Raw genomic sequence first — 14,989 nt, 5'->3', positions numbered from 1 at the left:
TTTGAATAAAAGTTCAGCTTTGTATGACGTAAACAAATTAGTGAAAAAATTAATTACTGTAAAATTGATTAAAAGTCACGCGCTGTGGCTTGTGTCACACTTGAACAAAATAAAAATAACTTATTCAAGAAACCTTTGTTTGTGGATTTAACTAAAGATGAAAACTCATTCAAGACACCTTCAATGGTGGATTTAACTAAAGATGAAAAAGCTGAAGACAATCGAAAGAGTATCCTTAAAAATGAAAAGTCTAGGAAATCGATTCTGGAACTATCAAGAGAAGGCGATACTAATGGGGCTTTAAAGAATATTACTATTAGAAGGAAAAATGTGTCACCAGTCACCAAGCATACTGAATGGATACATAACTTGTGAGTTTATTTACTTTTTCAATTAATGCGAATATTCTATTTTTTATTTTATTCTTCTAGAAACAAACGATTTGACCAAAGTGGACTTCAAAAGAAATTGAAAATTAATGATGAAAAATTGCGAGCTCAAGTTCTTAGTGACAAAAATAAAGTATTTGATGAAATTATCAATGAGAGATTATTGAAAACAGCTGCAAATAAAAGAAGTTATAGATTTAGTGGAGAGAAACCACTTGAGGTCGAAACAGTATTACCCGAATTCACTCAGAGGAAGATGCTAAAATCAATAAAGCCATGCGCTCTCCATCTCAAGAGCAGATTATTCAAAAATTTGGTTACAACATTACTGGCGCTTGTCTTTATTCACTGAGTGGCTTAAATTGGTTAAATGATAATGTCATAATTTCTATATGAAATTACTAACACAACGAGGAGCTGAACCAGGAAATCTTAAGGCAATTTTAATGTTCTTATTTTTATTATTTTTTATAATATTCTCTATATTAAATATACTTATATATTATAGGTTCATGCCATGGACAGTTTTTTCTTAGTCAATCTTCGAACTCGTGGTTACAGTTCCGTTCGTAGATGGACAAGAAAAGTGGATATATATTTTCATTTGATTTAATGCCAATTCCAGTTCACGTTAGGTGGTGTTCATTGGGTATGTTAATATTGATTTTAAACATAAAACTATAAAGTATTATGATAGTATGGGCGGGTCCAATAAAGGTGTGTTCTCGATATGGCAGAAATTATTTGAAAGAGGAGTCATTGGATAAGAAGAAAGTAACACTAGATCAAGTACCTGGACAAAGGAGACAGTAAAGGTATTGTGAATTTTACAATTATATATTTTACTGCTTAAAGACTTTAAATTTATTGTCATATAATTGGTTTAGGATATACCTCAACAAATGAATGGTTGTGACTGTGGAGTATTTTCATGTATGTTTGCGGAGTACATATGTAGAGGAGCAAAAATTAATTTTAGTCAAAATGATATGAAATATTTTAGGAGAAAAATGTGTTTGGAAATAGTCAATGGAAAATTACTAACTTAATGTTTATTAGCTTTAAACTTTTGTTTGAATAATATAATATAATTATTAGTAGAATATTATTTACTTACTTCATATGTATAAAAATATTTTAATATTTATGAATCTCTAGCAAAGTATTGTTATTATTTAATCTCATGAAGTTGTTTTTAATATTTAAGTTTTTATTAAGCCTTGATTTGCTAGCAAGTTTAATGAAATATGATGTTAATTGTACAAATGTTTAAATATATTTTTATATTTTTTTGATAAATATTTATTATTTTATTACTTTTATTAGTTAGGGATTTTCAATATAAAGTGATAGAAGTTCAATAAATGATTAAATTTTATATCAAATAATAATACAATATTTTGCAAACAATATTTTTTATAAACAATTTTTGAAGATATATTTAAGACGACGATATTTGTATTCTACAAATAAATTGATATTTACATTGGAATAAACCTGAATAAACAAAAGTAAAACCTTTTGCTTATAAGTAATCTGCAAAATATTCTTTAATAAAAATATTTCATTAAATACTAAGGAATGTTGATTACTGAAAATTATCTTTGGTTTAAGTTGAGAATTCACTATGTGATAAAATTTGAATAATTTATAACTTAGCTTTGAGCCTGCTCAATTCAAATATAGGTAACCATCAAATACAAAAGTTTTGCTTAGTTTTTATAATATTTCATAAAATATATAGTATTTTCTGTGCAAAACAATTTTTGAATAAATTCACACACTACTCAATGTGTATATGTAAATTTATAAATACAAAATGTTTAAATATTAAGTACTTAAATTTTAATATTTATATAATATAATAAAATTTATCTGGTTAAAGGACGGTGCGTTTTTATATCATTTTTGTGTTGTGCAGTTTTTTTCAACATTTTGAATGCGATCGATGGAATTATTTTGTTACTCAAATACCACTCACTAGGTTTCTATAAAATAAGTAAAACAGTACCATTATTATTATCAACATTATGAATAATAATAGAATACGAAGCGGAAGTCTAATCATTCATAAAAGATTTCTAACAGTCAAAAAATTTAAATATATATTTAACATCAAATTATCTAGCTTGAAAATCTAGTTCTACATATACTATATTTAATTCTACATTTGATATCTACTTATAATTTCTATTTTAACATTGGCAATCCTAGAAATAAATATACAAAATTTTACTCGCCCTAATAATTAATGCTTTCTGGTTTCGTTCCTGATATAATCGAATTTAATATCATTATTTTTATACACGTAAATTTGCAACTTTAATAAAATTGGAAGAGAATGTAAAGTTCAACAAAACAACTAATTCTATTTGAAAATCAATTGTTTATAACGCTACTTAGAAGCTCATTCTAAAATCTAAAACGAAATTTCATTCGAATTTAAAATTTTACATGCGATATTCTTATAAGAATATCTGTGCGCTCCGATATTTTTTAATTGCCAAAGTGATTGGGCATATATGAAGTAAACATACAATAACACTACCATCAATTACAAATGTCTTTATATAAATCCACTTAAAAGATTATTATATATTGAGTTACCCTAACACTCGTCTGATGTGAAATGGATATCCACCCTTGCTTCGGGTTGTGTTAGCAAGCGCCTTCTATTAGGTCGGTGAAGCTGTTCTGGTTCTGAATCCATTTCTTCTGATGGTTCTATATCTGCTTCCTGAAATTCAACTGTTCCTTTTCGGTATCATTAGGAGTAGGACTTAAATCTTCAGTTTTTTTAGATGCCTCGGAAGTCGTCGCTTCCTTTGATGCATCAGTTGTAATGAACGGCGCTGATTTATTTTCGAACAGCAATTCACTGTCTGTATTTACCTTGGAATCATTGGAATTCAGTATTTCGATTTAGGGTCAATTTCTTGCGTTTGAGTTTTTGTTTGCATAGATGGTGCATTTGTTGGTTCTTTGAAGTTTTTGGTTGTAATTACAAACTTGATGAAAATACGCTCGGTTCGGTGAATGTGAGTTCGACAACTTTATGTTCAGATATTTTTTTCTTATCTTGTTTCTGCACATTGAGAGGTTTTCTTCATCATCGTTTAAAATCATGTTGTCTTCAATTTCCTTATCGCTTACAATTGGTGCTATCACAACATTATCGCTCGTGGTTTTTTCTTCTCCGAAATAGTATCATTCAATTCCAAAACATCTATGACCGTGCCATTTTTAACAATACTATACGAACTTTCTTTTAACAAAACAATATCAGTATCAATCGGTAAAATATTTTGAGAAGTCGTTGTGCTAGAAGCTGCATTTTCAGTAGTTTCAGAAGCCATTTCTAAGTTAACTGCACTGCTTGCACTTGCACTTTCATCTATAGGCGTGGTATGCGGTTGTTTATTATCTACTACGATGTGACCCTTTGGCAAATGTCCCAGTAATTTCATTTCGGCTGTATGATCATCTGCTTCAGTGCTGACCCAATCCATAGATTTCGAATCTGATCTTGCATGTACCATTGGGGGTTTGATGCCCCGTTGATCGGGTTGCAAAGGGGCGTTGAATTGACTACTAATCTGTGCTTCGGAGGTGGTTATAACTTGATCTTTCTCTGGTTCTGTGGATACAGTATTTGGAGTTGCGGATTCGCTAATGCTGTTAACAGTTTCAATAACATCGATTTCTGTATCCGTGGCTTCGGAAGTTGGCGTGCTGTCCACGACGAAATTTTCTATGGTGCGTTCATCTGCCATCATCATGTCGACATCGGAGTCTTCTACCAAAACGCCGTCTCGTCGTGCTGTTTCTTCTAGGGCTTCGATTTCTCATCTACAGATGTGCTACGATAAGTACTGCTCCAAGTGGCATCTGCTTCTGAAGGAGTAGCTACATCGGCTTCTCTGCGATGTCTGGTTTGAGGTCCGTCTTCGAGACTTGCGATAGAAGTATAGCGCCAAGTTTTGGGGACGGTTGGAGCCTTGGTAGTTACTTTACCGGATCCAGATGACTGAGGAATCATATTGTCTAAGATATCTCCGGCTTCTGGAACACATGCTAGCTGCTTCTCCATAGCCTTGCGGTCCTAGGGATGGTAAAAATATAATGCTAGTATTAAATCTGAACTAAAATAAAAATAATGATTTAGGTTATAGATTCATTACCTGTCTGCCTTGACAACGAACTTTTCTTAATCCATCTTCATCGAGTGGGCATTTTACTTCAAGTTGGACGGCGACTTCTTCCGGAAGGTAAGCGTACTGTATACCGGTCATAGTCGAAACAGTGCATTCTTTTGTCCAATCGGGAACTACCAATTAACGAAAAACATTACACATTTAATGTATGCGAAGAATAACTTATCATCATATCAAAATCGTCGAGTATCAAATTTTGAAAATAATAGTTAACACAATTTTTATCTTGCGGTATAGGCCTTTGTCACCTATTTGCGTATGTTATTATATTATATTTTTATTATACTAACTATATAATGATTTGTGTTTCTAGAATATTATCATGGGTTTCTGTACCTTTGAGTTCGCATACGAAAGAAGCAACTTCGGCACCGCCGCAGTGGCGTGCGTGCCATCGGTAGTCCCTTGCGGGGTCTGCAGTAGCACATAGAGGCGCCGATGTCTTAGGCAGAGCTTCAGCCCAGTAACCGTCTCCAGAAAGTGTTCGGTAAGTGCCTCTAAATCATAATTTCATTTATCATTAATAATCATATCGTAAGAGTTAAATTGAATTACAAAAATTTAGTATTTATGAATTTTTTAGTATTTAATTCTAGTCATTTATTATAGCTTTAAGTGATTTTTTTTATTTATATACCGCCACTGATTTTTTCTTAAATTTTAAATCTTTTCTTGTTTCACCTCCTATTTCGTTGAAATCATATATTTATATTTATATTTATATTTATAGATGTAGATGTATTAGATATACAATTTAAAATTTTACAATTAAATAACGAAACAACCAAATATAAAAATACAAATAAAGGAGTGCTAAACTAATTTAATTTTGAGTCTTGATTTTATGAAACTTGATATTACATCTTCGTTTAGAGCATCTTCAAAAGTTGAGGTCCTGTATATCCATTAATTTGCAGAAATTATTTAAAAGTTTAAAAGCTTTTCTGAAAAAAAAAGAGCAGTATCAGAGACGAAGAAAAATATTTCAAAGCTAAGTAATACTCAGTTATAGCCAAAAATTGCTGTATTTGTAAGATATCACATATAATCAGTAAACAATAGATATTTATGATATTAAAGGGATGGTACCACTGTATTTCTTGAAGTCAAAATTAATATATTCAGAAATATCATAAAAACTGTTGGCTTTTAGTAAATTAATCAAAACGTTGTGGAATTTATGATTGCTTAGTTGACGTATTTGTAAAGGTAATAAATTGAACAGTTGAATACCAAAACCATCAATTGAATTAAAAGTAGTATTAAGCTTAAAAGTCGATCCTTTGATAGTTCTATTTCTTGTGACATAGTGGGAATCAGACATGGAAGATAAATTAAAGTACTGGGGATTATTTTTTATAAAGAGAAGTGTAATAAGTAGGAATATGTTAGGAACGGTAAGAATGTTATACTTCTGAAAAATATTTCTACAACTTGTCATCGAGTTAAGAGAGAACATGATTCTTAATGCTCTTTTCTGTAGTTTGAAAACATGTTTTAAGTATGCTGAAAAACCCCAAAATTGAATGCCGAAGACCAAATGCGAGTAGAAGTTGGAGTAATAGATAGAAAGAAGACAATTTAAACTAATTTTAGATTTAAGCACTCTTAACATGAAACAAGTTCTGGAAAGTTTAGGTATTAATGACGAATAAATATGATTATACCAATTTAATTTTTTTTGAATTTAACAGTAATTACATCACTTAATTTTACTTTAATTTAATTATGATTTTTTGAGCTTATAAACAACCTTAAATTTTATATAAAAAACAATTTAATTTTATCAAAGGTTGTCTACTTCTAACATTTTTTGTAAATACTTAGAATAAGTTTCCTTTATTTTATTTAAATATACTTCTTACGCCGCGAAAATTTGGGAAATTATTAAGGTCCATTGATCATGTGATCGATTTTTTAAGGATTTTTGGACCCCTCCCCTCCCTTGGTGATACGTGGTGATATTCAAAATTATCCGACTTCCCCACTAAAAATCACGTGTATTTTTAGTTACGAGAAAAAAAATGTTTGGACTTAAAAAAAATCAGGTAAAAAATAAATACACGTGATATCTTACTGTACACCTCCCTCCCTCACGTGACATTTATCATCATTCTGAATCGAACACTTACACTTATACCAAATTTTCTAGGTGTAAGTAGCATTTTGCCTTAGGGCAATTTGTATGAATTTCCCGATATGTAAATTATATACATTTGGTAAATTTTATTCAATTAAATAGACATTTTCATATTATGTGAAATTGATACATGAATCTGAATCGAATGAGACCATTCATCATCATTCTAATTCGAATGCAACCAAATTTGGCTAGGTGTATGCGACATTTTGCCTTAGGGCAATTTGTATGAGTTTCCCGATATGTAAATTATATACATTTAGTGAATTTTATTCAATTAAATTGAATTTTTTATATTATGTGAAATTGATACATGAATCTGAATCGAATGAGACCATTCGGACTTCGAATTCGAATGCGACCAAATTTGGCTAGGTGTATGCGATATTTTCCCTTAGGGCAAGTTGTATGAATTTCCCGATATGTAAATTATATACATTTGGTGAATTTTGTTCAATTAAATAGAAATTTTCATATTATGTGGAATTGATACATGAATCTTATGCACCATCAAGAAAGTCTCAGCACGATGAACTAGGAAACGCGTTATTGAATAGTATATGTATATGTATATATGTATATATATATATATATATATATATATAGGATATGAGAACATTGTTTTATTAAGCTCATATCAGAAAAACAGAAACATTATGTTATACTCCGCATTATATCGTAGTTCTTACGCGAAGAACTCAGAATGGGCTCCGGCTCCATATTATGGCCCTGTAACATAAGCATCCTTTACTGTGACCATTTTTTAGGGCCGGATTACAGTATAAATACATAAGCCGATTTACAAAGGACCTTATTATGTCCTTTCCTTTGATAGTCTCGCTTGTGCTTATTATGCGACGTGTACGAAATTGTAGAATTCGCTTGCTTCTCGGGTCCTACTATGAAATGCGGTAGCTTGCTCTAAAAATAATGGAATTGAAATGTCGACAGCGGGACTTGTCGATTCAGTAATTAATTTTTCCCGTCGTCGTGCCCCCCGACCATGTCGGTTTGAATGGAACTCAGCGCTTTTAATTAATTGTCGAACACGCTGCCACGGATTAATTTTAGGAAATTAAATGAACGCGCGCACGGGTTTGATGTGACAAAACACTCGAATTTATTTTTAGAGATAAAAGTGCACCGGCGACATTGTGCGACAAACGCTCGCTTTTTGTTCTTTTTACGGAATTGCGCAATTCTTTTGTGTTGCTAAACAAAGGACTGTATACATACACCTTCGTGTCGGAGATGGTCGGAGTACTACCAAGCCAATGATAATACTGACGACTAAATAATAAAGGAATCTGATACGGACATAGCATATACATTTACCTTTCAGAATTAAAGCCCAATATTTTCACAGAAAAATATTTTTTAAAATTTTTATTTATAAATATTTTTCTTTGTTTTGTATATATGGAATGCCCCAGATTTTCAAGAGCTTTGAACCAAACCAAAATTGTTTCAATAAACACTCGCAAAAAATCAATTTTTATATACATAAAATTATAATTGATAATACCTTATGCTACCTATGTATAAGGATGCGAATACACAAAAAACAAGTCTTTCAATTATATTTTTTGATGAATTTTTATTTTAATTTTGAAACGAGAGTATAATTAAAAATATTTTGGTTTTAATAAGTTCTTAAAGAAGGGGACATTCTATATTCCCGAAACTTTATGAATATTTTTTTTGTATAAATGATTTTTTGAGAAAGAAAAGAGGATTTTAGTTCAGAAAAATAAAATCATAATATCTTGATAAGGTAATAAATATACCATTTTTATTTTTTGTAAAATTGTATAAATATTTAACATTATATTTACCTTACCTTATATTATTCTTGTTGATTTTTTATTTTTTTTAAATTTTGTATATTATTAACTTCCCCTAGAAGAAATTTATGTTTTGCAAAAAATCTAATTTGTTAATGTTTTCTCGAGTTTCAAGTCATTCTGAATTGAAAAAAAATATGTGTGTGTTTTTGATTTTTCGTCAATGTTTTCTTAAAAAACGGCTTGACCAATTTCAAAAATTTACAAGCCATTCGACTAAGGACTGTGTAATTAGCACAAAAATGTAAAAAGTTTCATGCACAGTCTTGAATCGATTTTAAAAAATCAAAAACTGTTCGGGAAAATTTTGTTTTGGAATCGCGTTGATTAGTTTTTGGTGAAGATCGGGCGGGCTGTTTCTTCGTAATCAAATGTTGAAAAAAAATTTCAACTATTTTCAAAAACTTAGTAAAAGGATAGATTTCCTAATCTGAAATAACATACTAAAAAATTATAGGCTTACAATAAGCGGTTGAATTTAAAAAATTCACTAAAATTTAAAATGGCGCCCCGCACCTAAGCGATTCTAATCAGAATCTAAGCCTTTAGGGCATTTTAATAAAATTCAACTTTAAAACCCGAAAAAGATGAATAAAATGTGTTATACAACTTAGTTTTATTTATATAATTACAGACAATATAAGTAAATTTAAAAGATATCAATTAGAAATGGCACTAAATAATTTTTAGTGAAAGTGAAAACTTTATTTCCAAAATGAACAGTTGAACTTTATACCTAAATAACCAAATTTCAAATCTTATTGATTAAGTTCATTACGTATACGTATCAGAAAGTTAATGCTACTTGCCTCAAGGCAAGATACTATTTCCAACTATTTTATTTAATTTATTACTTACGCCCATGTAAAAGCTCCATTCTTATGGCTCCTCACTAAGCCGATCCACACGTTGCTTAATATATTCTCGTGCTTCAAAAAAGCTCGTAAAGCATCATATTGCATCGAACTGTCCACTGTAATAATAAAAGTAAATCTATTAAAATTATGACTAAATGTTACTGGGTAATAAATGCATACACATGTGCATATTGCAATTGCAAGAGTGGTTAAAAGGCCATGAAACATGTGTGTCACATGCATATTTAGAAATTTATCGTGCACACCTAAAAGCACAGTAGTTGCTAATTGCAATAAATATCAAAGATGAAAGCTCTTTGGCACTTATGGTATATAGAAATATATAAATATATATATATATATATATATATATATGTATATATATATATGTGCATAATGATATAACAGCACATTCAACGTTACATTTCGGGGTTGTATGGATATATGTTCATAGCATGTGAATATCCTGAATTGTTAACGAAATTCAAATAAAACAGCTGTAAATGAGATATTCTTTGTATGTTCTGGTATTATAAATTCATGAACGAGCATAATTTAATTATTTCCATACACACAGCTCTAAATTATTTCACAGTAACCTGAATTTATATGGAACATTTGTGAGCAAATAGATATTTTTTAATTTACTTTATTAATTAAAATAATTTGTTTATAAAATATTTATGGCTAGTATATAAAATAATAAATATACAAAAAATATTAATAAACGATCAGATATTTATTTTCATGATAGTATGCATATATTGATTTAAATTCTTTCCATATTTTTCTATCCCATTTTTTGCATGAAAAACGCGTCTAAATCAGATTTTCCCATAAATCACATTATCGATTTTACATAAACTTTGCCGAAAGGCATTTGGATAAGATTACGTTATAAAACCTTCGAAGATTTTGCGTTATGTTTAAAATTTATATATTAAAGTGCCGCATATAAATTTTTCTCCTTTATTCTTGAAAATCTTCTCTCACGCCTCCTCTTGGGTTTTTAGTGGGTGTTTAACCTAATTTAACAGAGTTCTTATTATTTTTTATTCAACTTCATAAAGTTAATGGATCTTGTGCGGATGCTTTATTATCTTAGGAATGAAGTGAAGTCTTTGAGTAATAAATTTTGTAGACTGAGTGGATTATAATTTCAAAGGCAAGTGCCATCTATCTATCGTATAATATACTCAGAGAATTGTATATACGAATTTAAATAGAAATAAAAAAAATATATAAAAAAACTATAAAATGCTATAAACTGTCTGTTTTCTCCCGATCAATTTATTTGTCAGGTAAAAACAAGTAAATTTTTCATTCTTTAGCAATAAATAGAAAATACGGGACATTTTTTTGGTTTTTGTCAAAAAACATGAAATCAAAATAGATTCACGAAATGCTTGTAAAAATTCTAAGCTTGAAATTTATTTATAACGTTTATAAAATTATTATAATATTCATAATTTTCTAAGAAATGAATTACTAATTATATTATTATAAGTATATAATTAAATCAGCTTTAATATTATTCACTCAATAATTAATTCTGACAACAAGAAAAGTTTAAATGAAAAATCTCCAACTCGATCCTTGATGCAACCTGCGATGAAAATAATCATCTCTGAATTTTAAACAAGCCAAAGGTCATCCGTATAATTAAGAGTTCCATTCCTTTATTCCTTTATTAATTAAAATTGTTGAATCTTTACTTGAGATATCGTATTTATTATTCTTGAAAGATTTCCATCGGATAATATAAAGATGCGCACTGTTTGTTTGCCGAGATATAGAACATGATCTTAATTGGAGATAGAAATAAAGTTATAGACGAGGATTAAATTATATAATAAATTGATAAACAACAATGTGCTGATTAGTTTTTGGCAAAGGCAGGTCCAGCCATTTCGGAGATACGGTGCAAATAATGCAGAAAATTGAAATTGAGTTTTTGCGAGAACGGAGCATCCGACTATAATGATTCAAAAAATATTCGGTTCATATTGACGGGGAAATGTGGTGATTAGTTTTTCGCAAAGGCAGGTCCAGGTTTGGGAGACTCTGAGCTAGATGTGCAAAAAGTTGCATTCGACTAAGCAACCAATTTGAATGATTCAAAGAACTTTCTGCTTGTGTTGACGAAGCGATTGCTTTTGTGATAAAAAACTTAATTTTTTTTTGAACTTCCAATTTATTTTTAATATCAAAAATAATTCGATTTTTTTCTAGCCCTTAAGTACTTCAAATAAATGATTTAAACTTTCCAATTCAGTTTATATGATTCTTATAAATATTAGGCAATGTTCTTCATTTTAAATTTGATTGATTAAATTTTGTTTATTCACTGTTCTGTAAATGTTCTGTAAAAAAGTTACAGGATTTATAATAATCTATTTGAAATCATTTATTAATACTCAAATATTCCATAACTGTACGGAAAGTTTTAGCTATTTGCCTTAAGGCACGATGCCATACACCACTAGTTTTATTTTACAATTATATATAAAAACGCACAAATTAATAAGACGCAAATACAAATAATAAATATCAAATATATGAATCAAACAGAACTAGATGCAAATATTAGCAGTAATAATTTCGACCATCTCGCCACGAAGGTTGAATTATGACTGATTGTGAGGTACAATAAACATTTCGTATTGCACCCTCTATGGTTCCGTACCCGAAACTATTCAATTAGATAACAATTTTTGAATTTTTGAATTTTAGTATCATCTGGTAACAATTCATAGTTTTGTCCCTTTCTGACCCCAATAAAAGAGGTTCGTAATAACAACTAAAATCATTCTGAATTTGGACCTCTCGGTCGACACTACAGTCAGTGGTAAGTCTTTTAAAAAATATTTATGTATTATGTAATCATTTCGTGCATTCAGTTTCAAATACGTATCATGGAACTTGTGTTTTCGTTGATTCGATTGGACTTGATTTTCTGTTGAATTATAATTATAAGAATGTAAATATTATAAATTGAAGTAAAAATTTGTCTCTTTAAAATTAAACGATTTGCGTTACATTTTCCAATCCAATATATTTGTGCTGAAGTGTCGCCTTAGTGTTTATTGTTGTGAAAATATTTAATTTTAGCCTTTGAGTTAACATAAATAATTTAATGCAATCTTTAGATTATTAATTTTAAATATAATTAAATAATATTAAATTTTAATATAAATTTTATGTTTCAAATATTTACGATTGACTACATTTTTGTTTCAGATTTCATACAGTATTTTGCGCAGTGGCGGATTGCTTTAGGGATTTATTGTGCATGATTTTTTTTTTATTCAATCACATTGACAATTTTTAATTATTTTTTATAATTTAGTTAAATTATAATTTTGAGTTATTTGCGTCCACATTTTATTTTTTTTTTGTTCGTGCGAGGACTTATTCGTAATTTTAATATCGTTTGAAACGATTTCCGCGTTTAAATGTGTTCCTGTCGCCTACCCCCCACGGCAGGTTCTAGTAATTCGCGTTTCGTTAATAAATTATTATTATTCATTCGGTGTATGGGTCCTTGTGATGTTTTTCCCAGAAGCAACGCAACCCCATACACTTTAATTTCTAATTAGTATTATTTGTACAATGTTTAATTTTTTGGAATTATTTTATTAGTAGCATGGATGTAAATAACTCGTCTAAAAATCTAAAAACTTTGTTAAATAAATTACTTGTTTTTATTTTGACTGATTTTTCTGCTGCAATGCAATGAATATGTTTTACTTAAATGATTTAAATTTTTTGTGATTGCACAATAAGTCTCCTAAGCGGAGAAATGTTGAAGACGTACTGTTTGAAGTTAAAAAAAAAGGTAAGATGATAAATAGTGTAAAAAAATAACAAAATTGACATTTATTTTAGTGTAAATGGGCCTCGACTAAAGATACCAGGGGGTTGAGTACTACAACGAACAGGAGAACATGTGTACCGATATGATGTACCAGAGCACTGGAATAAATACGAGTAGGCTACCACATAGTATTTATAAGTCATTGTCTATTTCATTTCTTTCAAGTCACTTTTCATTTCAGGGTTGCAGAATTAATTTCTCACCGCGACGGCAAGCACCAGGACTGCTAGGAGATTGTGGTGGATTAAAAAGGTTGAAGGTACCCTTTTTGGGGTGCAATGACTGCTACTTGGTACATCTTAGCATTGCGTTTACCAATATACAGGGTTTACCTTGGCGCCCCAATCTGACTTTTAATAAAAACCGGTAATTATCTGTAGAGTGCGTAACTAACTACACGAATGAAACAGAATCTATACTTATTTACTTATTTAATGTTACCTAGTTGTGTTCGTCGTAGGTGCAAGATATGACTGTATTTTTGTAGTCATGTCTTAAGTCTAAATTCTGATATACTATTGTTTTGGTTAATCAAAAAGCTTGAAATTATAGATGTGTATGATACGGCGTAATGACAAAGGGGATCGCATACAATCGGAGAACCCTCACTTTTTCTGGATTGTGTGTTCTTCGCCCATGGAACAACACACGCACCACTATACACTAATTATGTACTTCCGACTTGATTGACTACCTCAGAGGACTGATACTTAAAAAGTGATTGCGTCTTTGTAACGACAGCATACAATGTTTCCAAAGAGTTGCACAACCTTTAGTGCAAACTACATCCGCCGCCCGCCCATATGGTTCCTGTCGTATGTGGTCCAGATTCGCGATAAAGACTACATACATCATTTCCAAGGAGTTTCTAAACTCCTAAACTAAATCCCCACCTGCCTATAAGGCTCCTATCGTATGAGGTCCGGAGTCGCGATCGTTTTTTAGTATCACTCCTCTCAGGTGGTCAATCCAATACGGAGGACACAAGTTAGTGCATTAGTGATGGTTGTGATGTTGTGCCAGGGAAAAAGAACACGATCTAGAAAAATCCGATCGAGTTTTCCGATTTTAAGCTTTCCCCTGCGTAATTACACCGTTCTATACATTTTTAATAATTTCTAGCTTTATCATTAACCCATCGTTAGTACATTCGAATTCAGGCTTAATGCATCACTATACATAAGTGCGGTCAAGTTCTCGGATCTGTAAACATAACTCGGTAGCAATCAATAAGTTGGTAAGTAGATTCTGTTTTAATTGTGTAGTTAGTTAAAATCTCCACTGCTAACTGCAGGTTTTGTTGAGTCGAATTAGGGCGCTAAGGTAAACCCTACATATAGGTGAGTGAGATGCTAAACATACCAAATAGCAATCTTTACACTCTAACAAGAGTATCCTTAACCCTTTCAGTTCACCTCAATATGGATACCTACAGGTTTTCTTCTCGTATTCATAAGTTAATATTAAGTAATTAGACCTTGGTTAGGTATAAGTATATAATATTTATATTTTTGTTACCGGGGCCCCGTTTGTATGTTTGCCCCTATTTTTAGGGGCACTTGTGTTTTTTTTATCTCATTTCAGATGTCTTTCCAAGAAAATTGCTTACCAAGTGAGTACCAAGAATTACTTCCACAACCCATAGGAGAAAATTGGTCAGACTAATTG

The 14,989-nt window shown here is 30.5% G+C and overlaps 2 protein-coding genes across 2 annotated transcripts in view; one reads left to right on the top strand and one right to left on the bottom strand.

Annotated features, from left to right (window-relative positions):
- LOC113373453 (sentrin-specific protease 2-like) overlaps positions 1-1,438 on the top strand; it is a 45,571-nt gene extending 44,133 nt beyond the window's left edge. Inside the window, 6 exon segments of the mRNA XM_026613750.1 lie at positions 76-371; positions 432-618; positions 898-981; positions 984-1,038; positions 1,158-1,204; positions 1,277-1,438. Of these exon segments, the coding sequence (XP_026469535.1) occupies positions 76-371; positions 432-618; positions 898-981; positions 984-1,038; positions 1,158-1,204; positions 1,277-1,438 (831 nt within the window).
- Positions 1,439-4,218: 2,780 nt separating this feature from the next.
- On the bottom strand, positions 4,219-9,634 carry LOC113373452. Its single transcript, XM_026613748.1, has 5 exons — positions 9,607-9,634; positions 9,446-9,560; positions 4,940-5,100; positions 4,571-4,716; positions 4,219-4,491 (listed from the first exon to the last, which is right to left on the bottom strand). Exons 1-5 carry the CDS (start codon positions 9,632-9,634, stop codon positions 4,219-4,221), a joined length of 723 nt encoding a protein of 240 aa, XP_026469533.1.
- Positions 9,635-14,989: the final 5,355 nt, after the last annotated feature.

The sequence above is a fragment of the Ctenocephalides felis genome, unplaced genomic scaffold (assembly GCF_003426905.1).
Source record: "Ctenocephalides felis isolate EL2017-DRISC unplaced genomic scaffold, ASM342690v1 CF-g0.4_SCAFFOLD_01604, whole genome shotgun sequence".
NCBI classification, from domain to species: Eukaryota; Metazoa; Arthropoda; class Insecta; order Siphonaptera; family Pulicidae; genus Ctenocephalides; species Ctenocephalides felis.
This window is presented reverse-complemented; position numbering and strand designations above follow the sequence as displayed.